We start from the raw sequence: 25,818 nt of genomic DNA, 5'->3' as shown, positions 1-25,818 counted from the left end.
TTCGTGCATGATGAAACTGCGACCGTGAAGGTTTCATGTTTCGTGCATTCATTGGTATGTACGGCGGCACATCTACATAAGTCGTGCATGTCTTCCTCCACGCGCGTCAATAGCTCTCTTGGTCCATGCTCCACGACATACCCATCCCGCCGTAGATGTTGCCGATTTCATGAAGGCCTATCCAGGGGTTGAAGATGAGGCCGTCGTCGGTGATGTCAGACCCGCTTCCCTGGCTCAAACTTGAGCCAAAGCTGTTGCTATTGGTGATAGGCAAGAAGTCGGTTGGATCCATGCCGAAGTTGCTCAGGGGCGGTGGTGGTACTTTGGCCGCCACTGTTGTCGTCACAGTTGGTACCTCGAGGTCACTGGTGATATAAGCAGGTTCAGGTGCTGTTGCTACAACAGTGGTAGCGGTGTCGACGATCTGGTCAAGCGGGCTGCCGGGATTAGACCAGACGATCTCATCGCTGTCATCCACGAAGTCCGACTGCAGCAGCAAGCTCTGCACCGACAACTTCTGCCGCGACCTGGCGAACTCGGACAGCCTCGACGTCGGCCGCGGCTCCGGCGGGTCGGGCTCGGTCAGGGCCTCCTTGTGCTGCCGCGTCACCAGGCGCGCTGAGTAGCTGTTGATGATGCGTTCTAATTTGAGTCGCTATTTCGCCAGAAGTCAGCCACCCATTCACTATTCCCTTCTTCGGGGGATGTGCACATACCAATGTCTTCACCGACGCCGACCCCGCGAAGTGGCGCTTGATCATCTCGAGGCACAGCCGCGTCTTCTCGAGCGCGGCCTCCACGAGCGCTTCATCGACGACCGGCGACCCACTGGCGCAGCAGAACAGGACAATACGCGCGCTCTCGAACGCGCAGACCGCGACGTCGCGTTCAACCAGCAGCGGCAGCGGCGGCGATTCGGTGTCGGACTGGTCCGTCAGGCTCCAGAAGTCCGCGACGATCTGCAAGATGCTCTCAGCATGGCCCCGGCAGCTCCGCTGCATCACCCCGCGCTTGACGGGGTGCACGCCCGCGACCGCCGACGAGGGCGCCGCCTCGGTGTACCCCGGCGGCAGGTAGACGCGGTATAGGTCGCAGTAGCACTGGTGCCACGAGGCGTGGACCATGACGAACTGGGCCCTCGAACCCCTGCCACACTTCTGGAGATTTACGGTCGAGTACTGCTCCTCTGGGCGCAGGCTGGCGCGCAGCGCGTCCAGTTGCTGTTCGAAGTTCCGGACCGACCGGGCTGTCTCTGCGGCGGTGAGGTCTTCGAGGGCGACGTGTCGAATGTGCCTTGGACAGAATCCCAATTAGTAGCTTGATTGGAGATGCGCCGGGATCACGGCTCTTGAAACCAGATGGTGGGAAATGAAAAACCAACCTCATGATCTCTCTGCGTAGCGACACCAACCGCAAGAAAACCCCGCGCATACCAATGCCCTCCGTTTGTTGCTGCACCAGCGACCCCGTCCTGCACGACCGCCCAGCCAGGAACGCCTCGTCGCTGCCGGGAAGTTGAAGGTGCACCGTATCCCGGGGACAGAGCTCGAACTCGCGCAGCCCCACGGAGAAGAAGTCGTCCAAGATGAACAGGGACCAGAACAGACGGCGGCGAGCCTCCTGGGCCAGGGGCGACAGCACCCCAAAGTCGGCGCGCTCGTAGTTGAGCCGCAGGGCGTAGGCGGCGCGCGCCGCCAGGGACGCCAGCATGAAGGCCGTCGGGAACGCGCCGCGCTCGATGCGATACCGAATCAGGAGTAGCAGCGCCTGCAGCCGGAATACCGAGGGTTGGCACAGCGCGCCGGGGCTCAGCAGCAGGTGCTCGGCTTGCTGGGCCCACAGGTCGTGGCGGTAGTGGTGGGATGTCCGCTGCAGCAGCAGCGACGTGATGGCGCAGAGGGCCAGCTTCAGCGGCGCGTCGAGGGGCGCGTCCCGGCACCGTTCCAGCACGGTCGGCTTGTGGAGGAACGCGTAGGATGGTAGCGGATACAGGTGCTCGAAGTAGTCCTCGACGAGCTCGTTCAGTGTGGTCGGATCCAGCCCCGTCGCTGTTAAGGGGGAGAAGGAGGCACTGGCGGCAGGGTTGGGAAGTTCACCCCCTCTGTACCCTGCTTCCTCGGTGCTGTTATCTCGATGGGCTACTGCGTCTGGGGATAGCGATGCCTGACTGCGGCGACTACTGCCGGGGGAACCAGAAGAAGCGAGGTCTGCTGTCTGCTTCCGCTTCTTCTCAGGGGCGGATGATGTACGGTATGTGCAGACGAGGCCCTTCCTGACGCAATTGGAGCACTCAGGCGTCTCACCTAGACATCGCGTCTTGCGGGCGCGACATTGCACGCATGCCTTCGTTCGACGTCGTCGTTCGGGAAGCTGCAGTCCGGTCACCCTCTCTTGAGAAGCGGAGATTGCAGCAGCACTGCCGACGACCGTCTGGCCGAAGGAACACTCGAAGTCCAGCCTCTGACAGTTGCCGCAGGTCGTCGGGTGGCCGTCGCAGCGCACCTTGCGGATTCGGCATTGCAGGCAGGTCTGGCGCTTGGTCGAGAGACTAATGGCGATGGGCCCAGGCGCAGAGGCTGCAGTAGGCTCAGCGGTCCCTCCCGGTAGCAGGGGTCGAAAAAGGAGCTTGTTTTCCATTGGGCTCCGGCGGGACAGTTATGACTTCCTCCAATTATACGAATTCCTTCTGCTCTATGGTTGATCTAGCTGTCACGTAGCACAAAATTTCGGACCGGAGAAGTCTAGACCAAGGCTGTTTGCTGTAAGGCTGTTGGTTGCACCATCATTAGAAGAAAGCATGGAAGAGATACAAGACAGTTTCATAGTCGAGGTTTTCCGGTTGTCAAGTGTTCGCGCCTTCCATGCCATACCGACCACACCAAAAATAGCCATGGCGGTGGCAGAGAGTTCTTACTGTGGTGGGCGGTGCGGGGGGGAAACGTGGTTTCGGGATACCTTTAGGGGCAGTCAAACTGGCGATCAACGCTCGACCAGACCGCCAGGAGCCTGCTTACGCACGAGGATAGGATATGACAGTAGTCGCAACAACACTGCCAATCGGACGATGAAGTCAGTCCGGAAACTTTTCTTACCAGGAGGGAGTTTCCCGGATGCTCAATTGGGGCAACAATACTACATCGGGGTAACGCTCGAAAAGGTGGGGTTGGTAGTGAGTGCCACTGTCAGGGGGGAAAGTTGTCAGCGGGTTGATGACATGGTCGACAACCCGCGACTAACCCGTGCCCCGGACTTAAAAGGTTCCTTGAACGAGTTAAGGTGTGAGATTCGAATAGCAGTGGCAATTACGTGCTAATGCCATCGAGAGATCATCGCATGCCATGCTACGCAGAGCTGACCTTGGCTGTCAGCATTGACTTGTGCTGCCATATTCGGAAATGATGGGCCGCACAGCCGCATCTCCGGCGCACACTTACATGGAAATGCCCGATACCACACCGCAAGTCCTCTCGGGATGTCTCTGATTGGCTTGTTCACGACAGCTCTTCTATGTATAGTATCAAGCTATAAGAGGTTTTCTATGGCGACAGGCAACCCGGGTGCCAAATTGAGCAACCCACGACGGTTTCCCCAGGCTTTTCAGTAGGCACTGCATTGACTACAAGTTAAGGGGCATAGAGAAACTCGTATTTCAAGTACACTATCCTGAATAAACTTGGCGTAGCGCTCAGCAGTATTAAATCCTTCCTCATCGCGTACGACACAGGTATGCTGTAGTCGTGGGCCGTTGTCTTAGGGGTTACAGTTCTATATCTCCGTGAAAGGCGCCTGGCACCATGGATAATACCGGCTGGCAAGTGTTCCTCGCGTTCTGCATTATCCACTGGTGAATGGCTGTCTGGACGTGATTTCTTATCCAGGGGGCGAGTTAAAAGCTGGCCGTGTTGGGCACGAGTGAACCAGGGGCGACCGAATGACCAACACTGAATAATACGCAAAGTAAACGAAAGGCAATTTATAGAAGAGACAGAGTGCTCAAAGTCACAGCAATATGTTACAAATCATTGCCCAGGGATATATGCTAGAAAACAAGATAGGAGTTGCATACAAAAGGGACCACTAAACAAAACCGTTCGTTTTCAGTTGACCCTTGAATATCCCAACAACTAAAAGAACCAAGAGTATTATAACATGTAGCACGCGAGAACGTCAACACAATGACACTATCTTTGCCCACATGGACCAGCAAAAGCTCAATGGCAAGCAAAGGTGGCAGTCAGTCGCCTTTGTCTCTACTTCCGTCTCATCTCATAACCAGCAGCTTCCAACCTTTCCGGAAGCGTTCAATCACGTCCTGGCGCCTTTGTCTCTACACGGCACAAAATGTTGGTTAGGGAACCTACCGTTATTGACACAGTCTAATCTTTACTCGGTTATCCTCATGTGCACCATCTAAATCCGCATTGTGACTTCAACTATATACATTCTTCTCGCGGAGTCAACTTCACATATTTCACCTTCGTCCACACTAATTGTTGGTTTGTATACAATCTAGTAAGCATCCAACCTATCCGCCCCAAACCTATGGAGGAAAAGGAAAGCCATTTCTAACTACTGATACGAACAGGAGCCATGAAGGAGTTCGACATCGCCATCCTCATCATCGTCGGCCTGACCATCAGCGCCATCGCATACGGGGTCTGGCGGCACAAGCGCAACGTCCAGTCCAAGCTGCATAACCATGTCTAGAGAGCAAGCTGCTTTAGGCAAGCCATTCTGCGAAGATAGGGATGGAAACGATGAACAGGAAAAGGGGCATAGCTTGACGGCATTTGTTTATAATGTGTAGTGCGAGGGGATCACGGGATGTGAAAAGGGCCCACAATGGATATTATTAGTACTACTACTGCTGCTGCTGCTGCTGCCAGACGATATCACTCTGGCCTGATTACTTTAAGTCTTGCCTGTTGAAATCCACCACACCATGCCTCTTCCTGAATCCAGCCCCCTACGTCGACGAAGGCACATTCCCCTGCATAACCTGCATAAAGACCTGCAGCGAAGCCTCGGGCTCTGTCACGATAAGTATCAAGTCAGTCTTTCGTAGCCATCAAGGAGGAGAAACAGCAAGCGGAAAAACATACGGTAATAAGGCACCTCGTGCCCCGCCTCGAAGACGCGCAGGAAGCTCAGGTTCCCGGCCGTCTTGAACGTGCCCTTGGCGACCCCCGCGACCTCGTAGGGCTCCATGCCCGCCTCGTTGAACTGGGTCGTGTTGGGGTACGCGACGGCGTCGGCCACGTGCAGGCCGCCCATCCAGTTGCAGATGTAGTCGGCGTCGCCCGCCCAGAGCAGCACCTGAATCCCCGTCCGCACCACCTCGGACAGGGTGTCGAGGAAGGAACGGGCGTCTGTGGTTTCATTCACTGTTAGTGTGCTTCCAGTGAAGTATTAGAGAGGGAATGATGAGATCTTACCATCTCCAGTCCGGCTGAACTTCTCGTAAGGAGCATTCGGGCACTCCTGATACTGCACCTTGGCCCCAATCTTCCGCATGACGTCGGGCCGGTGCAGGTAGTCGACGTACGTCTCGGGCGGGAAAGCGTCCTTGGACGGCTGGCGGATGTCGTACGTGTCGAAGTCGGTGATGGCGGCGATGGGGTTGTCGATCTCCCTGATGCAGATGCTATCGGCGTCGGCGCACGCGGCGTCCCCGCCCGTCGCGACGCACTTGTCGAGCGCCGGCTTGCAGCGCGTCTCGAAGACGTCGTACAGCTGCGCCGCCGTGCTCGCGTTAATGAGGGGCCGGTAGCTGTTGCCGGCGGCGAACTCGATGCCGGCGCGCTCCTGGATCGTCGAGTCGAACCAGCCGTTGTTGATGCCGACGGCCTTGAGCTGCAGCTTCTCGCCCGTCGCCGCGCCGGCGTCGATGGCCGCGTTCTGGGCCTGGATGTAGTGAGCGGACTCGGGGCCGTAGTGCCCGCCGTAGCTCTCGGTGAAGATGCCGAAGTCGCGGCACGCGTACTCGGGGAAGCTGGCGTAGAAGGCCTGCAGCAGGTTCCACACGTAGGGCGCGGCCGTCACCGTCGAGTTGACGGGGTCCGAGCCGTACGAGAAGCCCGTGCCGATGGGCTGGTCCACGTACAGCATGTTGGCGTAGTTGTTCCAGCTGTAGGGGTTCAGGCTGGGCTCCGTCTCGTTGTTGTAGAACTGGCACGGTCCGTGTTCCTGGAAGAGCCCAATCACTGTGTGTTACAGTAAGTATTGGATCAGATGCATTGGAATCAAGGAGAATCATGCTGCCTCGACGCATGCAAAATCGTGCTTGGCAAGTACTGACTGGAACTGCACCCGGGACCACCATTGAACCAAGTGACGAGAGGCGCCTCGGCCGGCTTGCTACGCGCCTCGAAGAACCTTTGCCCACAAGTTAGCACTTCTGATAGATACCATACCCATCAAGTCTGGCTAATGCCGCATATTCTACCTCACTCACCAGAACCACATGGACATGTTCTTGCCCACCTCGAGGTAGCCCGAGTACTGATTGACGCCCGGCGTGGTCTCGCAGACGCCCGAGTTCTTCACAAAGGACATCTTGGAGCCCGTCTCGTAGTGCTCGAAAACATTGTACGAGATGCCCTCCCGCTCCTCAATGTACCGCTTGTTCAGGTGCTGCGATGAGGAAGCAGCAGCCGCCGCGGGCGCCGCGACGGCCGTCTGGGCGACCGCCGCGAAAAGAGCGGTCGTCGCTACGCCTCGAAACCAACGCATGGTGTTTAGTATGTACCTCGGCTGGATGCTAGAGATTGATCGATACTTTTCTAGCAGAATTGGTCCAAAAGATATTGTATGTCTTGTCCAAGAAAAGCCTCACTGCTGGTGACGAGTCGTGATCAACACCTGCTTTCGGGACGGGCCGAAGAAAGGGCAGGCAAGGGAACGGAGTCACGAATCAAGTCGACAAGACCTCGAGAAGAGGGAGGATGGCCAAGAAAAAGAAGTTTCGCAGACCAGGCTCGCGATGAGAGAATATATAAAGTCCAATTGAATGCCCGCCGGATAAGAACCAGCCAACCAGATGAAGCAACTGTTGCTTTCCCTTCCACCAGGATGCAGCAGCAGCTATCTAGAACCCCACACAAGATGCTGCATTGGAAAAGAAGGATGCAACGGGTGACGGGTAAGCAAGCCTGGCTCTGTGTACCCATCCATCCATCCTTCCCCGCCGCCCCGGCCAGGAACAGATAAATTTACTGTCTGATCCAATCAGGGAAATTGATAGAGAGATTTCGGCATCCGCAAGTGCAACCTGCTATCGTTGAGCTGTTGCACAGAAAAATGCAAATGTACAAGCCTCGGGGGCGGGTCATGGCCAAGAAAGCGTTGCCTGCTGTCCCGACCGATTAGGAAGGTGATTTGAAGCAGGGTCACATCGTGATCTGCTGATCGGCGGGTGGTGCTAGGAAAGCCGATACGCCGCGCCCCCGCGCGCGCTCTCTCTTCAGAGGCCACACACACATCTTTACAATAGAAAAGAACGCACCGGCTCTCTCAAATGTATGTGCCGAGGAGTTTCCTTGGCGAAATCTTGCCAAAAGCTTGAGTAAGACGGGAGACATGCATCATCCATCGGGTGGGGCGGGGAACTTGCAATCTGAGACATATCTTCTCTCAACATCGTCAACGTCAGTGGCTTGCTGGTTTGCAGGGCTTCAAACTGCAACTGTGACAATTGGTATAACATAAGAGCGCAGTGTTACAATATAATGGCATAATGGCGTAATCTCATAATGGCTTAACAGTAACTGTACCATCCAACCCCAGTAGTAAATACTGGAATAATGAAAAACTGTATGCCTGCTCTATATCAAGTGAGCACAACATAATGCATCTCGCTTCGCTAATCATGTTTTGACCAATCCGCAGATGTTTCCCAAACCCGCGCCCATTCGCTCCTTTATAGCTCGGCACCGAAGACAAACCAGCGGACATGATGGCTCTGTCCTATTCTAATTCGGCAAAGCTGACGAACCGGGTGGCGCCGGGGAATCCGACATAGCTGGCTTCTCCGTCAGCGTCGGCGTGTCCATCGAAGTCGAGTGTTCGGGCGGACTCGACTTTTCCGGCAGAGGCGGCGATGCCGGTGGAACCGATTTTTCCGACCGACTCGATGTATGCATCGGAGCCGCCTCGTTCCTCGTCAGCGACTTCGCATACGTCTCGATGGCGCTGCGGAGCTGGTATATAACGCCCTCCTCCCACCAGAAATGGCCCGCCCCGCTGATCTCCACGTCGAGGAATTGCGAGCCGGCAAACCCTTTCAGCCTCGCCGTCCACTCCCGGAACTTGTGCACCTGCGCCATCCCATCCTGGTCGCCGTACACTACCAGCGTCGGATTCCGTACCAGCTTTTGCTCGGCGGCCTCGGCCTCGTTCTGTGGCGTCTCCGCCGTTTCCTGGCCCTCCGAGACTGATGTGCCCCGACCCCGCTTCCGGGACAGGCTGCCAAATGGATTGGGGATGCTCATCGTGGCCAAGTTGGTCATGAGACCGATGGGGGGCGACACTGTCAAATAAGCACCCCGAAACTTGGGCAAGTCTGTGACGATTTGCATGCAGTCATGATGTTCGTCGTGGTCCGAATCTGTACCCTCGGATTTGGACTGGTCCCCGCGCCGCCGCCGTACGAGTTTGGAGCGGCCCAGGATATCCTTGACGCCCTTGCGAATCTTGTCCTCGCGCTCAAACGATCGCGACCTCCTCACTTCCTGGCTTTTGCGCGGGCTGGTGTCCTCGTCGCCGCCGATGCGCATCCCCAGCGACTTCCGGGGCGACGTCGGCATCGACGCCAGCCGGTTCTGCTGCTCGGCCAGATGCTGCGCCCGCAGGCGGATGTCGGCGGCGTGGGTGTGCACCGCGGGGCTGTGAAATAGGGCCAAGATGGACTCCAGCGGGGGGATCTTGGTAGTGACCGTAGCTCCGTACGAATAGCCGCATTGCAGCAGTGTCGGAGTTGGCGCCGGGTGATGCCCCTCAGCGATAGTGTGTGACGGGATGTCTAGATAGCGGGCGTAGTAGGCCAGAAACCCCACCACGGACATGTAATCGCCCTGCTCGGGCTTCGAGGTCCATGACGTCCGGCCGCCGGATTTCGAAGCACCTCTTTTTTCAGACCGTGTCAGCACGGCGGGCTTTTCAATTCGTTTCTTCCTTTGATATCACATGGGGGTGGAAAGTATGTGTGCGACTGACCTGAAATTGAAGGTAGCCACCACGAACCCCGCCTGGACCAGGATACCGCCGATGACATCAACGATGGGATCGTCGTAGGAGCCGCCCAGTGGCGCATAAGGATGGGCAACTAGGTAGATGCGCGTTAGATTTCAAAAGACAATTGAAAACGGTTCGTAGGTTTGGCTACCGATTGCGATGTGTCGGCCCCATGGCGGGGCGCTGCTGGCGTCCTCGTCCCCCGACTGCTGCGAGGATGGAGGGGCCAAGAGGCTCGGCGGGTGGAAGACTCGGCAGTCGAGCTTGTGGCCGTCATGTACGGAGGGAATGGTAAAGCTCAGGGTGGGCTTTAGAAACATGGTGACGGTCCGCCGACAACATGTTGGGGATGGACCGGGCGCGCAAAGAGAGAGTGAGGTGGGAAGATAAAGCTTGAAGCCAGCCCGAGCTGAGCAATTGAAGTGTCGGTCGGTGTTTGGTTCTGTTTCGAAATTCCGTTGGTCCTTCTCGAAGCGCTAGGCAAGTTCGCATTCGCATTCCCTCCATGTGCATGACTTACGTCAGTTCCGACAGGGATGCTAGAGCCAGCCAGCCCTGACTAGAATTCCCCGACGGGTGGGTGCCACTAAAGACGGGATTCTGGCCTAACACTTTCACCAGTGACCACAAAACCAATCGGCAGTTATTCTATACTTGAACGATTTTAGTGTTTATTTCAGTATCTGTTCACTCAATCGATAACCAGTTATAACACGACTATTTCAGTGCTCCGAGAGTTAACATTGTATCGAATGTTGTAGTTGTTGGTGCCAAATCCGAGTGGTCCGGAGTCTTCCAAGTCACAGGCGCTTCTGGTGGTACCACAAAGACGCGTTTCATGGTGCGTCACGTTCCCTCCATCAATCAATTAAGCGTGTACCTATTCTCGTGTCAATGGATGTCTAGGCATTGGCTTTTTCCACTTTCGTCCATTATGGGCTTCAGTTATTGACTTGTTGGTGTCCAGGCGGCATCCTGTATCTCACATAAGCGGAAAGGATGCTGGCAATTGAGCTGGTCAAGAAGTCCCACGCGAATCCATTTTGTGGGCGGGACCACGGATGCTATCATCTTGCCGCCTGAGAACTTGCTCCTTAAGCTGGGGCAAAGCTCAGGCTACCGGACCTCTTAGTGTAACATATTAAAATTCCAATTCAGTGATGGTGGTGTTGTTGAGTATAACCGACTGGGCTGGTTTCTGGTAGATTGGGTGGTTTTCTATTTGCTCTGCAAAGCTGCTGGAGATCATAACCCGCAAAGTGCCTGGTGTTTTTGAGTGAATGGACATCCCCACCGGTCCAGAGGTCGCCCTTTTATCAACATGAAAATCACTTAACCCCTGACACCATCCAAGCCTTGGGGACAGCATCATATTGAGTTCTTTATTGTTTTGATTCACGAATGGCTCTTACGAGCTCTTTAATGTGTGCCGTGCCTACCCACCTACCTGGTCAGTAGAGTCGTGCTATCCGCTGTCCCGATTCCGCCGCCGCCCGGATCCCCTCATCCCCGAACATGATCCCCTGGACGTGACAAGCGCCCACGAAATCATAGTCATCGTCACCATTGGTAGTAGCATTGGAATCCCCGCCGCGCCGCGGACGCAAAGTAAACGGCACCCGCCCATGCCCAAAAACCCAAACCTCGTCCCCGACCTCCGTCTCCAAGTGCCCCAGCCCCAGGAGCCCGCCCACCGTGACAAAGAACCGACGATTCTTGATAGCCCGGCCGACGGAGACGCGCAGGCGGTCGAACGGCTCGTCGTCCTCCGCCCCCGTGCTGCTGCGGAGGTGCCGCGCCACGTCCTGCCGGTCCTCCAGGGTCGCCTCCCCCTCGAGCGGGGTCTGCTCGCCGTCGTCGCCCAGGATCTCGCCCAGGACCAGCCGGCAGAACCGGTCGTAGATATCGCAGTTGCCGGGCTCGAGGCCGCAGTAGAGCACCTCGTCCGCCACGGCCAGGTTCGCGAGGGGGGATCGGCAGTACTGCGTCCACCAGGCCCGCAGGATGGGGCGGACGGGCGGGTAGTCGTGGATGCCGTCGACCTCGACGTAGTAGCCGTCGCCCACCTCGGCGACGGTGTCGATGGCGACGCCGCTCAGCCGCAGGGTCTCGCCGTCGTACTCTGGGGGGTGATCTCGGGGTAGGCCCTGGTTGGCTTCGAAGCGGTGGTAGAAGTGGTGCTGCCGCCAAGGGACGGTGTCGTACTTGGGGAAAGAGCGCATGTCCACGGCCCACCGGGGAAGTCTTTCTCCTTCATCGTCCGCTTCGGCCTCCCGGCGGGGGTCGATGACCAGGGGATGCAGATCGCCACCGTCCCCGTCTCGGTGGATCAGGTCCAACGTGTAGTTGATGTACACTTGCCTCATGTCCAGAGAATAGTCGCACTTCTCGCTTCTCGGCAGGACGCCTGGGGCGTTCAGCCCCGTCAACGCGTAGACCTTGTCGACCGGCATGGTCGCGGAGCGTCCCCGCCACTTGATGGCGGTCGGCAGGGGCGGCTCGCCCGTGTCGCTGTCGTAGCTCCCCATCCAGATTATGTGGGCCATCGTGTCGCCCAGGTGCCCGGGGTCGTGGAGCATCGCGCACTGAGAGCCCGTCATGCTTTCTTCGTAGTCACAAGTCCGTATCCAAGCTTCCGACGCGGCTGCCATGGTATCCCACGAGATGGAAAATGGTCCCCAAAGGAATACGGCGTCTGGGGGCAGCATGGCTTCCTGCACTGTCCATACGCGTTTCCACCAGGGGCCCTTTCTGGGACTGATCCGACCCAAAGCTGCCATGGCGGCTCGGAACGACTCTTCTGACTTCATACACTCAGGAACAGGGGGTACGACAGCCTCATTGGAACTAACGTCTGAGTGAGGGTCGGTCTCCGGACCGGAACTGGCCTTCGAATTAGAGCTAGCATCCGAATTAGAGCTGGCATCCGAGCCGGAATCGGATTCCGAGTCCGAGTCAGACCCCGGGTCGTGAGCCGCTATGTACTCCAGAACCGCGACCCCCGCTTCCGCATCCGCGAGCGGAGTATCCTCGTCCAGCTCGCCCATCCACAAGAGAACCCGCGTGCAGTTCGAGTAGATGGCGCGCATCCGGCTGACCTGCGCGCTCTTTTCCGTGGTATCGGACTGGTTGATGCACAGCCGGTCGATCCACAGGGTCCGCGGATCCGCTGCATGGCGCAGGCGGAAGAGGATGTCCTCCAAGCCCTGCGTGATGGCCACGCTCTGCCCATCGACCTCGAGGCGCGCCGGGCCGGGCTTGATGCTCCACACGTACGAGAGGGCCTCGTACGGCGGGTGGTCGGCGAGCGACGTCGTGCGGAGCTCGCAGCGAAGGGGCGCGTCCCTCTCGCCAGGCAGGAGGACGAGGACGCGGAAGTCGTCTCCCGTGAGGGTATCCATTGCGGGAATATCCATCCTCCAAGCGGCAAGTTCCTGGGCTTCGTGGAACTGACTGCCCGTCCAGAATGCCTGACCGCTTCCGCTGACGGTGAATTCACTAAACCATGCATGCTTTTTCCGCCTAGCCCTCATGGCAGATAGGGCAGGCATGGTGCGCCAGGGACATATCCACTCGACTAGTATCCATCGAGTGAAAGTGCCCGAGATGCTATCCAGATTCGGTCCGTGTTTGCTCAAAATAGGTGGGCCGCATCACGGAGCATGGCCGGCCCTCCGCGGCCATTGCTACCTTACAAACCATGAGCACCTCGTCCGGCGACCGGCTATGTATTGTAGCCGGAACACGTCGCAGGTATGAGCATAAACGAGCAGTATCTTAGTCCGGTTCGATAAACAAGGTCGATTGATTGATCCTTGAGGTTTTGACGTACGCCTAACAAGCTTGTCCAAATTTGGCATAGATAGATGGATGCATGCGTTACTGCTTACTTACCCCACGAAGATGAGCCACAAGGCGATACGTGCAACTAACTGCCTTCTATTTATAAGTGGTGAGCCTGTTCAGATACCTCGATCGAACGGGTTGTGATGTTCGTTCGTGTAATACAACTGCGAGTTTGTATATGCAGCCTTTAATTCAGTTTAAGATGTGGTCGTTTGACGTGTGTGTGATGGAACGCCCCGTGATATGATACACTTGGCGCTCTGCGCAAGTTAGGTACTTGTAAGCTAGAGCAAATGTCACATTTGACGGACTCGTCTACAGTACGTGCCGAGATTCCTTAACACCTTTTAGATCCCGTAACTCAAAATGCTCTGTGTTTGTTAGCAAAAACACCTAGTGCGGTGGCGAGGGTGTTAAGGGATCTCGGCACGTACTGTAGGTACTTGGGTCCCTGATTCGGCGCTGCACATCTTTCGGTAGCCCAACGCGTGTAAGCAATTTGGCTTCAGCCCACCTTTCATCCCTTGACCCGAAAGTCCTACAGGTACATCAATGTTGGAAACAAGTGGCCAGGTGACAAAGCTCCGGGTCATCTTTGGCCTTACACATGCAAGGAGTTCTACGGTCCGTGGGCATGAGATATGTATGGGAATGGCTGGCAGCAATTCAAACAATTGCGGGGACCCTGACTCGAGACGGCACGTCGGAGAAGCAAGAAAAGGAATTGTGTCGACGATCCAAGTTGCCAGCCGGGTGTGTTCGTCTTGCTTTGAATGCATAGGGAGTTTCACATGATTCATGAAAATGGCGGGCGGAGCCGAGTCTCCGATGTCACAGCTGAGCACACTCGCGCAGAGCAGGCCCAGTCGGGCAGAAACCCGGGGAAGTGCTACCCACGGGAACACTCTAAATGTTCTGTGCTGTAACCTCTCCCCACGGGGGATCATTGATCGCTGCCTCGAGTTGCCCTTTGAGGGAAGCAATTACTCTTTCGAGGGGCTGAATGCGGGGTGACCTGCATTGACCAGAGAAGATGGAAAAGCGAAATGGGCATGTCCTGGGCTGGGGAAGAGAGAATCTCGATGGGGCGCTGTCGGAGAGGCCTGGAGTTTCATCAACACACATCGAGTCTTCAAGGACCAGCAGACAATACTACATGCCCCTCGAACGATGGCGGTTTGTTGACGACTGTCCCAGTGGAAGCAAGCCGGATTGTGCATGCACTACATGTATGTAAAAGTACGTAGGAGGTACGCATCTCGCTCGGCATTGGCTCCGACTAGAATGCTGGGAGGCGGCGGCGCATTTTTAAGCTTTTCTCCTTCCCCCAGGATGTCCACGGATTAGACGAGCTGGCGCTGCCTAGCTCCCGCTTTTCTCTCCTGGCAGGCTGACCTGGTTCACGCACGACATTTTGGTTAGAGTTGTTCTTTTTTTACCCTTGAAGCAGCGGATCGACAGGTTTGTTCCAAGGCAGCGCAGCCTCACACAAGTCATGGCTCGCCTTGGTATGGACTGATGGCTTGCGTAGTGCCTGGTAGTCTAGCAAGTGTCTGCACCCTTTTGGCCAGTTGTTGATGGCAGAGCACTGGCAGACAGCTATGTCGGGCTCTGGTGTCTCACACCACCCCGCACTACGCGAGCATGGGCTGGTGTGACCCCGTGGTCCACACCCCATTGGATCTGCTTGTCGCTGGAGACGGTGTGCTGGGTCACGAGTCGGACAGCTGGGTTGATTGTATTCTTTTTTTCCAGCATCCGCGGATGGCTCATGGTAATGTTGTACTACAGACCAATGCGTCGTGCTGCATAAGCTGTCCAAGTCGCCGGACCTGCATTTGTATCAGTCTGTGTCTAGACTCTACAGGTCTCGCTTCGAAACATGAGGTACATATTAACCACTTAAGTACGCAAACTTGAAAGCCAGCCAGGTCCCTACTTCAAGTTTTGTCCACCCTTTAGTGCTGCGTAACGTAACAACAGCCTGTGCCACCAAATTCTGAGGTCAGCGGTACAGGTTGGTGATGGGTATTGGTAATATTGGGTTGTGCAGAGTCGAAGAGCTACCTGACTGGCCTGACCTTGAGGGGTGAAGGGGCCCTTTGCTTGGGGGCCAGATGACCTTTGTGGCTGGCTGCGCTGCACTGCGGGCCAAAATGCTGGGGGTCAGCAGGGGAGATGGAGTACCACTGGAGATGCCGGCCGCTGATCTCAGCTCGGCTTAGGTGCCATCCAATTGAACTCGGCCTGCGATCTCGATTCGTCAGATCAAGGTCGCTAGTCTCGCTAAACTCCCTAGACCAGTTGCCAGCCCACCCCAACTCGGTCCCCTGTAGAGGAACCCTGTAGTGCCTAATTGCTGCTAATGTAACACTGCGCTCCCACTCTGACGTCTCCGGGCCTGCAGGGCCCAGTCACTTTTAATAAGTCTTTGTCAGAAAACATCCCGCCCTATTCGTTCAATACTCTTCGTCTTCGTCGTCGTCGTCACCACCACGGTTGTTGACTGTCTGCTACTCTTTCTGTTTGGGCAGCAGCTGCCTACCTCCTTTCCCACGTCGTTTCACCCAATACCCCCATATATTCCTTGTTATTGTAATTTCTCCTACCGATTCCCATATACCCTACCATTCCGCTTCGCCGTACGTCCCTTTCTCTGAAGTACAATCCCTCGGACTATTGCTGGCTTATCGCATCACATGCGAAAACACCACCACCCGAAATCTCCTTGCGATACCACATTACTTCCCGCCCTTTGAATTGTCGGGCCCGAGACTCACGACCGTGCATCGCTTCCGCCCGGCCGATCTTCAGCCAGAGCCGCCATCGAGACCGCGCCTTCACCGCCACGGACCTCGGGTCCTCGATCTTGTCGAGTCTGGAGACCGCCAGAATAGAAGGGCTTAGGATGCTAGCCCGACAGGTGCTTCGACCGTTCCGATCTCGCCCAATCCAAACTCCGTCTTCCTCTTGTCCATCATGACCGAACTATTTCTCCCGAACCTCCGGCTCAGCTCGCCCTCGTCTCACAAGGTCCAGTCGAAGGCAGGCCCCGCGTCCCATACAATATGCACACAAACCACGGCGGTCTCGGCGACCGAGTCTCTGTACAAGGCCCTCGTGAGCCTGAGCAATCTGGCTCTGCCTTATAAGGATGGCCTGTCCGACGCCGAGCGGGAAGCCCAGCGGAAACTGGACGAGCGGAAACAGATCCTCATGGCCAGGTTAGAGAGTGCCGACAACTATACCCAATGGGAAACGGCGGCGCAAGAGCTGGACATCCTCGAAGGCAACGACGAGTGGAAAGCCGATACGTCCAGCGGCGACTACCAGCCGGATCTGATCGAGTCGCGACTACGGGACCTGGATACGGCCCGCATCAATGCTGACCTGCGCGGCATGCTGCACCTGATCCGAACCGCTTTATCGAGAGACTTGGGAGGCATGGGGAACATCGATCTGTACAGGCACGCGTACTGCGGTACCAAAAAGCTTATAGAGAGATACGTCGACAGCACATTACAGACCATTGCGGCCGTGGTGGATAGGAGCGCCCACCCTTTGCCTGAAGGCCTTGAGACCAAGGACCTGCTCGATGCTGTCCTTTTCGCGCGCCAAAGTTTTGGGCGAAGCGCCCTCCTGCTGAGCGGTGGCGGGACGTTTGGCATGAGCCATATTGGTGTTCTGAAGTCGCTGTTTGAGGTGAAACTGATCCCACGCATCATCTCAGGTGCATCGGCCGGCTCCATCGTGTGCGCTGTAGTGTGCACGCGGACGGATGACGAGATACCCCAACTGCTCGAGGAGTTTCCTTACGGAGACCTGGCCGTGTTCGAAGAAGAAGGGAACGAGGATCGTCTTATGGATCACGTCCGACGGCTGCTCACGCGAGGCAACTGGTCTGACATTAAGCACTTGACCCGAGTGATGCGAAATCTACTGGGCGACATGACCTTCCAAGAGGCGTATAACCGCACGAGAAGAATATGCAACATCTGCGTCTCACCTGCGTCCGTCTACGAACTTCCCCGGCTCCTCAACTATGTCACGGCGCCCAACGTCATGATATGGTCTGCGGTTGCAGCCTCGTGCTCGGTGCCATTGGTTTTCAGCGCCGCCCCGTTGTTGGTGAAAAACCCCCTCACAGGGGAGCACTCCCCGTGGAATCCCACGCCTCAGATGTGGATCGATGGATCCGTCGATAATGATCTGCCCATGACGAGGCTGGCCGAGATGTTCAATGTCAACCACTTTATTGTCTCTCAGGTCAACCCCCATGTCGTCCCGTTTCTCGCCAAAGAAGACGCGCCGTATCCCATTTCGGGCAACCAGGATAACGTGCATTACGACGATGAAGGAGATTGGTTGTCCACCATGACGCAGCTGGCAAAGGGAGAGGCTCTTCATCGCATGCACATCTTGGCAGAAATCGGCATCTTCCCAACGCTGGTGAGCAAACTGCGCTCCATTTTGAGCCAGAAGTACTCGGGTGATATCAACATCCTTCCGGCGATGGGGCTTTTGGATCTGCCCAAGATTCTGAAAAATCCCACAATAAGTTTCATGCATCGTTCATGTCTCTTGGGCGAACGTGCCACCTGGCCCAAGCTGGCGCGCATACGCGACCGCTGCGCGGTGGAGCTGGCCCTCGATAGAGCTGTGCATGCTTTGCGGGCGCGGGTTGTTTTTAGCAAAAGTCAAGTTGACTTGCGCCGCCTGGCCACGGGCAGTCTGGTCAACCCGCTCAGGGGCCACGAAACCTTCCACATAACCCTGCCTGCCATAGACCACGTGACGGCCAAGGACAAGTTGAAGCAGCGTCATAGGCGGTCGAGCGGCAGTTGCGTACAACAACCGATAATACCACTGCGGCGTCTAGAAGACCCATACAAAGTGACAGACGATGACACAGATGTGGAAGAGCGTCTCGAGATCGCCATCCGGAGCCGGTCGCACGGGAAATCGAAGCTGAAGCTGAAGCGGTTTTCTAAGAGCCAAGCCTTTCAGACCGGCCCGCTTACGACGCCCCATCTGTCCTCGGTGAATGAGCCGAACGCGTTCGACTTTGCTCAGCCGCCGTCGCCCGTCAAAGTCGAACCCGACGTTCCTCAAGATAGCACGTCGCGCGGACCCGCCGATGCCCTTTCGGCGCTCAGGACGTCTGAGGTCGAGGACAGCCCTGATCTGACGACGACCTTGGACGAGGCCTCCACGATATTCTCGAGCCACGGCCCCAGCCACTCGACCGAGCTGGAGACTAGCGACCCCTGCACGTCGGACGCGGACATCGACAGCCGCAGCGACGACAGCGCGCGTGGCCTGGATATTGCCCGTTCGCCTAGTGAGACGGGGACGGACAGCGACCATCCGTTCGAGCAGAGGGACGAGTCGTCCCGCGACGCGCCGACGCCCAAGGAGAACATGTTCTCGCGCAGCCGCAGCGAGAGCAATTCGTGGAACGGGTTCTTCGACCCGGTGGACCCCGGCGCGGGCCTTTGGAGCTGACTAGTGGACGATGATGGCAGCAGCTCTATTGACGGGGATCGCACGCCTCGCGGCCAGGACAGGATGAATATCACGGAATATCCTGTAATGGACGACGATGATGATCGTGGTGTCAGTTGGATGGAGATATGAGCTTGGGTTTGGATTTTGGACGCTACTAGGCGAACTTGATACTTACTGGGCGAAATTAGGAGACACCTCGTGAGCTTCCATCCTCATCTGTCATGTTAGCTGACTGCTTCTTCCATTTGCATTTTCCCGGCTCGGCAAGAATGATTTGAGTTTTTGGTACTATACGCATCAGCCTGCAATAGGCGAAAGGGTTGGATGGGAGCATGCTGCATCTTTTAGAGCCCCGCCGCTTCAAAAGGGACAGGGACGGGTTACCACTAGAGCAAGAGAAAGGGATTGAATGCATTATTATTATAGCGTATTGTTCATAGCCGGTACATTATGCATCTAAATTATTATATTATTATATACACATACCGAAATTGCACGCACCCACGGAAGCTGGTCTGGATGTGCCTGCCCCTGGATTACAGAATGAAGATATATTCCGGTCGTCGTCGTCGTCAATGCGACCGACCATGGCGCAATATTCCGGCCTTCCTCTTCGGGCTAGCTGCCAAGCCAGGTGCCCGGGTCGCCTGCTTGGCGGCACCGCCGGCCTACAGTGGATTTGCTCGAGGGCCAAGCGGACAAGAGGCGGCGCTCCTTCCGTATGCGGCTTCGAAGTCTGTTATCTCTTGCGGGCTTTCTGGGACGAGGTCTAGAAGGATTATACCCCTCTTACACTTCTCCGATGCCATGGAGGTGGCTTTTGGTCGCCAAGTAAGTATCTCAGGTTCATGTAGATTGATACTCAGATAGGCAAAATCTGTCTAAACCCGGCGTCTAAGGTTACATCAGTTCCCAACCGGGGGTTGAGCCAATGCAAGCTGTTTGGCTACACATTGGGCACTGTGGTATTTTGGGAACGAAGCTCCTCCTAGGAGAGTCGGCAGAGAGAGTCCGTGATTATGCAGCCAAGCAATACACGTCGAGTCGTACAGACGCTCTCCCCGAATTGACGAATCACCTTCTTGGGAGATAATGGGCAAACACCAAGCCATAGCTCATATCACGCGGCCGGCTTGGCGGTAGGTAGAAATATCCTGGCTGCTGCCGCCGCCGCTCGCTGCTTGTGAAAATGGGCCTGGACGACTTCTTGTTCTTCTCTTCTTGCCCTTGAGCGAAGCCCTCCCATCTCGCAATTTCTTTTTACTTGCTTTTGCTCGTCTTTCCCTCTCCCTCTCCTCCTACTTCTCCTCGCCCATCCCCCGTCTATTCCCATTGGTCGTCGCTCGGGTACAGAGGACCAAGACAACTGCGATGAAGACCACAACAGCCCTCTTCGCCGCCGCGGCGACCCCAGCCGCCGTCGTAGCCACCACCGCAGGAACCAACGACACGTCCAAGCCATACGTGACCCCGGAGTCCCTGCAGGCCCTCATCAAGCTCGAGGACCTGCTGGCCGGCAGCCAGAAGCTACAAGACATCGCCGACGCCCACGGCGGCAACCGCGCCTTCGGCGGCGGCGGCCACAACGCCACCGTCGACTGGCTGTACGACACCCTCAGCGCGACGGGCTACTTCGACGTCGTCAAGCAGCCCTTCGTGGAGCTCTTCTCGGCCGGGTCCGCGAACCTCTCCTCCTCCTCTGGAAGTAGTAAAAAGGAGTACGCGCCCGAGACCCTGACGTACACGGCCGGCACGGGCGGGCAGATCCTCTCGCGCCCCGTCGTCGCGGTCGCCAATGTGGGCTGCGAGGCCGCCGATTACCCGGCCGGGGTCGCGGATGGCATCGCCTTGGTGAAGCGCGGCACGTGCGACTTCTCCAAGAAGGCGTCGCTGGCCAAGGCGGCCGGGGCGGCGGCGGCGGTCGTGTACAACAACGTCGCCGGCCCCGTGGCGGGGACGCTGGGATCGCAGAGCGAGGCCAACGCGCCCATCGTGGGGATCCCGCAGGACGAGGGCGAAGCCATCTTGTCGGCCCTCGCCTCCTCCCCGGACAAACCGCTGTTGCTGGACCTGTTCATCGAGTCCATCGTCGAGAACCGGACCAACTACAACGTCATCGCCGAGACGAAGCAGGGCGACAAGGACAACGTGCTGGTGCTGGGCGGGCACTCGGACTCGGTGTACGAGGGGCCGGGGATCAACGACGACGGGTCCGGGTCCGTGGGGGTGTGGGCCGTGGCGCGGGCCCTTGCCCAGTTTCAAATCAAGAACGCGGTGCGCTTCGCCTTCTGGGGCGCCGAGGAGTTCGGCAAGCTCGGGTCGTTTTACTACGTCAAGCAGCTCAACCGGACGGGCGAGGCGGAGATTGGCAAGATTCGGGCGTATCTCAACTTTGACATGGTATGTGCTGTATGAGCGAGAAGGATACCGAGCCCCCTTTCCACTTCGCTACTTGGCGTTGTTGACACTGACCGTGAAATACGAGGAATAGATCGCCAGCCCCAACTACGTCTACGGCATCTACGACGGCGACGGCAGCGCCTTCAACTTCTCCGGCCCCGCGGGGTCCGACCAGATTGAGCGCGACTTCGAGGACTTCTTCAAGGCCAACGGCCTGCCCTCGGTGCCGTCCGTCTTCAGCGGGCGGTCCGACTACGCTGTACGTTTCATCGTCCCGTCCTTCTCTCTTCTTGACTTCCAGGGATGCGGGAACTCATTTAACCCCCTTCACCAAATACTCCCCCCAAACCTCTACTGACGCAAGGAAACCCCCAGGGCTTCATCGAAAACGGCATCCCCTCCGGCGGCCTCTTCACCGGCGCCGAAGTCCTCAAGACCCCCGAAGAAGCGGCCCTGTTCGGCGGCGAGGCCGGCGCGCCCCTCGACGCCAACTACCACCAGGCGGGCGACACCATCGACAACCTGGCCCGGGACGCCTTCCTGGTCAATTCCAAGGCCATCGCCAACTCGGTCGCCAAGTACGCCATGAGCTGGTCGAGCCTGCCGGCCGTCCAGCTGCCGCAGCGGCGCTGGAGCGCGGACCGGCACCAGGCCCTCCACCAGGCGGCGGCGCGAGACGACGTGGCGGGGCATGGACATGGACATGCGCACGCGCATGCGCATGCGGGGGCTTGTGGGGATGTGGGGGAGTTGATGTGAGGGGGGTGAGGATAGGAGATCAGGAGAGATGGGCGGATGGGCGCATTTCGATAACGGCCATAGATGCTTAGCCCCTGTCACATCTAGCTATAAGACGTTTATGTTCTTAGACGCATGGAATCATTATGCCCATACCACCACTCAGCGGGATCAGTGAGATATTATAGAACAAGTTTGAATAAAGCCCCTATGCAATATGTTAGAAATGCATGGTTGATGTTTTAGTTGGTCGCAGTCGACTTGTCTCGTTGTGCCGTCACTGTGGCGCCGTTTTCCCGGTCTCAAGGTCACTTGGTGGTAGGTTGGGTAACTACACGCGGCGGTGAGATGGTCAGTGTAAGAGCCATTGGCCAGACATGGCAAGACTGACGGCCAATGAATTGATCAATGATGGAATGACAGATCACATATGGAAACACCACGGTTGAACAATGGGATAATCACATGGCAACCGGTGGACTAATCGGAGGTCAGATGGTGGTTGGCAATCGTTGGCAGAATGACTCGCTGGCAACATCATAGCTGCAAGTCTCAACGGAATAACTACTTCATAATAATACACAGGCGACCCATTCAGTTACTTCAGTCCCCCTTAACTCCTGACTCCCTTGACGTAGAATACCCTGCTAATTGCACACTGTTGAATCCATGCAACATTCCTCATTGGCCTACTTCTCCGCAGGTTCTTGCGATGCCTTCTTGCCCCGATTTCGTGGCCTCAACTGCTTATTCGACTGGCTCTTCGATTTCTTGTTCAACGGAGGCTTACTGGGCATGCGAGGCTTGGGCAAGGCCTGGGTCAAGTCCTCAATCTGTTGCCGCAGGGAGGCATCCAGTCGATGATCGTAGCGCTCCGGCTCGAAGGGTGTAGCCGGCTTGAAGCAGAGGATCTCGACAAAAGTCTGGCCGGCGCGGTTCTTGGCAAGGGGGTCGAATCTGTACTTGATGAGCTCCGGCAGCCAGCTCTCGGCGACCATGCCGGAGAGCGCGGCCATGTGCAAGAGTGTGTTGCCGTCGCTGTCCTTGGCATTGATAGGGCAGCCGATCGCCACGAGTGTCGCGATACGTTCTTTCTGGGGGTGTCCAGGGTGAACGAACATGGTGTGGAAGGCAGTTGCCCCGTTTGCATCTCTGGCGTGCCCGTCGGCCCCCATGTGCAGTATATCGATGAAAAGATCTTCGAAGTCGGGCTGGAGGGCGGCGGCGACCATCCAGGGCGTGGTGCGTCGGTTGGAGTTCTCGTCAGAATAATTAACCGTCACACCTGCCTCGGCAAACAGTTGAATAATGCGTACGGATACCTTCCGAACCCGGTCGTGTCGAACCGACACTTCGTGCGTCGTGGCGTAGTTGGCTCTGAAGTCCCATTTAGGGCTCCACACGAGATGTTGCTTGATGAAATGGACGAGACAAGGATCGCCATCGTCGTTGGTCATCCTGGGGTTGGCACCGGCTTTGAGAAGCACGTCGACAAGGTTGACCCAACGCTCATCCTCGTGTGGTCGGAGGCACTCGAGCAGCATTGAGTTGGCTGTATCGGGCGTCGCGGCGGCTTGGACGAACGCGACAGCTGATTTATACAGGTCATCGGTGAAGTCTTCGTGTAACTGGAGAAACAGACTGAAGGGAGAATATGAGCCAGTGATAAGTCTGCCCGGTTCCAGAGTGATGTTGGGACAGACTTCGGTCGGGTTGGCTCCTGAGGCGAGCAGTAAGCAAATGAAGCGGGAGTCTGACTGGTTTACTACCGCCCGCATGAGCGGCGTGTATGTTGGGAAGCCCGGGTGGCTTCGGGGACGCGAATTGACATCAACGCCAGCTTGTATGAGCAGCTCCAGCATGTCGAATTGCACCTGGGACTGTAGAGTACGCGCGAGTGCAATATGGATGGGTTGCATAGAGGTCCGAGTCAAGACCGGTCCAGTGCTGATTTCTGGCTGCTCAACGTTGGCACCACTGTTGACGAGCATTCGCACCACTGGCAGGTTGTAATTCCGCATAGCCAGCGTCAGCGGCGTCTTCTTGCGGGCTTGACAGTTGTAGTCGTACCGGAACCTGTGCGTCAGGATGGCTGTTCGCTCTTCTGGCGACTCATGATGGGACAGCACGCGCGTGATGATGTCTTCGCGGCCGTACTTTTTGCACGCGTATACCAGAGGGCGCCCATCGCGCTTCATTCCTGATCGATATAAGTACGAGTTGAGTCTTTGGTGCAGTCGCTTCGAGGTGCGGATCAGCTTGCTGAGGGTTTTGAGGTGAGTAAGGTCGACGATCTCCAGGAGGAGATCGTCGGACAGGCGGTCCAGTAGGCCGCCACCAAGGTCTGTCATGATGCCGGTTTGTTGTCAAGGGGAAGGATGTGTGAGTGGGAGTTGGGTCTTCCTGAGGAAACTGGAAGTTGCGCGAGTGGAGTTTAGCAATGGCGTGAAGCAAACGCGGTTGCCCAGTGGGAGAACCAGATGGTTGAGTCATAAAATTCAGAGTGGAATAATCAGATAGCAGCTGTAATTCCCCAGTTGAATAATCGATTTCCGAATGGGATAATCAGAGAGCAGATGGAACTCTGATCCGGAAGGAACAGTTGACTCATTAGTACTTTCCCTGAAGCAAGCGCTGCGCAATTGTTCCTACATTTGGCTGCCTTCCAGATTGGAACAATCACAAGACGGTTGGATGAATGACACGAAGCGGTTCCACTGGCAAGTAGACGACTCCATTGCTAGCACCTGAGGTTTTTGGATATCTGGATGGAACAATCATGGGATGGTAGGCCACTCCCAGGCTATTAATGGAATCTCCTGGTATCAACTCATACATAAATAGTATTTGCCCTCATCGCTCTTCCACGAGACGTAGAGCTCGGCAACCGATTGGTTCATTGCAATGCCAAAGAATGCATCGTCAACCGTTCAACCGCAACTCAGATGATCAAAGACCAAACAATGCCGTTACTGTAGCCAAAACCTTCCACTGCAACTTCTGTGGTGACACCATCGTATCTCGAAATATCTCACGGCCATAACAATGAAGGGCAAAGCCCATCCCCAGAAGGTAAAGGGAGGCACTGGAGGCGGAATAGTGAAGCTTTTAGCTGCAGTACCGTTCTGTCAATTCGTCCTGCCCTCGAGGTGAAGGGCAACCGGCTTTGTTTGACGGACGTTACCGGATTTGCCGTGCTGTTCTTGATCTTGTCAGTGGCCTCAGTTCTTGCCGTCCTCTTCATATAGAAGAGAAGCACGGTCTGGGTCCTGCCGATGCTGGGATCATGGGAGGTGTTCGAACCTGCTCGAATATCCGATCCCCGCCCACAGCCGCCTGGCCAACCAACGATGATGTGAGCCCTATTCGTGTAGGGGCTTTTTGACTTCGGTGTTCTTCCAACAGCTGGAAATAGTGAGGAACATGCACTCGATGTCAAGGCAGTGTTCCCTCTCCAGCTTTTCAGTAATGCCTGCGAGGTTGGTCTGCTTGGTGTAGTGGTCCTGGCCGTCGATGATGCACTGCTTGCCAGCTTTGAGGCACTTGGAGCAGGTTTTGCCGACCTGGCCTTCGCATTTCACCTTTTGCTTGCGATAGTGCAGGTACGCGTTGAGTCTGAGCTTCTTCGCTGGGCTTTGGGTTGTGGTATCGGGCTCAGGGTTGCTGGTGGCCTTATGCTTCCTGGTCCTTTTGGACATCAATTGGCGGGCGCATTGCCTGATTTTCTATCGTCGCCGTAAGTGTTGGTTGAAAATAGTGGCTTTCCTGGAGCAATATATGCTGAAGCTCTGTGTCCGGTTGGTTTAGATGATTCCAGAGGAATAATACCATAAACAGTGGAAGTCATCCGCCATATGTTTGGATGTCGGATGCTACATGTATGTATGTGCTATTTGACAACAGGTCCTGCTTTCATTCAACATGACCTGGCAAACCGGGGTAATCAGACATAGCTGGGCCTATTGGAGTACACGACAAATGTCATACGTAGCAACTACCTGCGCCGAGGTTGTTACCAGACTGAATAAACCAACTCCTGAAACAGTATTAAATGAACGTCGTCCAGAATACCGAAACGTTCCATGATCACGTGAA

The 25,818-nt window shown here is 56.4% G+C and overlaps 8 protein-coding genes across 8 annotated transcripts; 2 read left to right on the top strand and 6 right to left on the bottom strand.

The window, feature by feature from the left end:
• Nucleotides 1-106: 106 nt before the first annotated feature.
• On the bottom strand, nt 107-2,637 carry PG985_011697 (uncharacterized protein; the record flags this gene model as incomplete). The annotated part of the gene is made up of 3 exons (XM_066831464.1): nt 107-655; nt 717-1,293; nt 1,382-2,637. The coding sequence occupies 3 exons, from the start codon at nt 2,635-2,637 to the stop codon at nt 107-109; spliced, it is 2,382 nt and encodes a 793-aa protein (XP_066679514.1).
• Nucleotides 2,638-4,569: 1,932 nt separating this feature from the next.
• Nucleotides 4,570-6,732, bottom strand: PG985_011696 (alpha/beta-hydrolase; the record flags this gene model as incomplete). Its single annotated transcript, XM_066831463.1, has 5 exons — nt 4,570-4,715; nt 5,103-5,384; nt 5,436-6,203; nt 6,299-6,375; nt 6,455-6,732. The coding sequence occupies 5 exons, from the start codon at nt 6,730-6,732 to the stop codon at nt 4,570-4,572; spliced, it is 1,551 nt and encodes a 516-aa protein (XP_066679513.1).
• Nucleotides 6,733-7,970: 1,238 nt separating this feature from the next.
• Nucleotides 7,971-9,551, bottom strand: PG985_011695 (uncharacterized protein; the record flags this gene model as incomplete). Its single annotated transcript, XM_066831462.1, has 3 exons — nt 7,971-9,123; nt 9,214-9,322; nt 9,383-9,551. The coding sequence occupies 3 exons, from the start codon at nt 9,549-9,551 to the stop codon at nt 7,971-7,973; spliced, it is 1,431 nt and encodes a 476-aa protein (XP_066679512.1).
• Nucleotides 9,552-10,682: 1,131 nt separating this feature from the next.
• PG985_011694 (heterokaryon incompatibility protein-domain-containing protein) lies at nt 10,683-12,632 on the bottom strand (the record flags this gene model as incomplete). Its single annotated transcript, XM_066831461.1, has 1 exon — nt 10,683-12,632. The coding sequence occupies one exon, from the start codon at nt 12,630-12,632 to the stop codon at nt 10,683-10,685; it is 1,950 nt and encodes a 649-aa protein (XP_066679511.1).
• A 3,424-nt stretch (nt 12,633-16,056) lies between these two features.
• Nucleotides 16,057-18,582, top strand: PG985_011693 (patatin-domain-containing protein; the record flags this gene model as incomplete). Its single annotated transcript, XM_066831460.1, has 1 exon — nt 16,057-18,582. The coding sequence occupies one exon, from the start codon at nt 16,057-16,059 to the stop codon at nt 18,580-18,582; it is 2,526 nt and encodes an 841-aa protein (XP_066679510.1).
• Nucleotides 18,583-19,956: 1,374 nt separating this feature from the next.
• On the top strand, nt 19,957-21,744 carry PG985_011692 (Zn-dependent exopeptidase; the record flags this gene model as incomplete). The annotated part of the gene is made up of 3 exons (XM_066831459.1): nt 19,957-20,985; nt 21,077-21,244; nt 21,361-21,744. The coding sequence occupies 3 exons, from the start codon at nt 19,957-19,959 to the stop codon at nt 21,742-21,744; spliced, it is 1,581 nt and encodes a 526-aa protein (XP_066679509.1).
• Nucleotides 21,745-22,412: 668 nt separating this feature from the next.
• On the bottom strand, nt 22,413-24,074 carry PG985_011691 (ankyrin; the record flags this gene model as incomplete). The annotated part of the gene is made up of 1 exon (XM_066831458.1): nt 22,413-24,074. The coding sequence occupies one exon, from the start codon at nt 24,072-24,074 to the stop codon at nt 22,413-22,415; it is 1,662 nt and encodes a 553-aa protein (XP_066679508.1).
• Nucleotides 24,075-25,085: 1,011 nt separating this feature from the next.
• On the bottom strand, nt 25,086-25,421 carry PG985_011690 (uncharacterized protein; the record flags this gene model as incomplete). Its single annotated transcript, XM_066831457.1, has 1 exon — nt 25,086-25,421. The coding sequence occupies one exon, from the start codon at nt 25,419-25,421 to the stop codon at nt 25,086-25,088; it is 336 nt and encodes a 111-aa protein (XP_066679507.1).
• Nucleotides 25,422-25,818: the final 397 nt, after the last annotated feature.

This window comes from Apiospora marii (assembly GCF_038362585.1).
Source record: "Apiospora marii strain CBS 49790 chromosome Unknown utg000009l_segment0_segment0, whole genome shotgun sequence".
Lineage (NCBI taxonomy): Eukaryota > Fungi > Ascomycota > Sordariomycetes > Amphisphaeriales > Apiosporaceae > Apiospora > Apiospora marii.
Note: the sequence above shows the minus strand (reverse complement) of the source record. Positions and strands in the feature narration are given on the sequence as shown.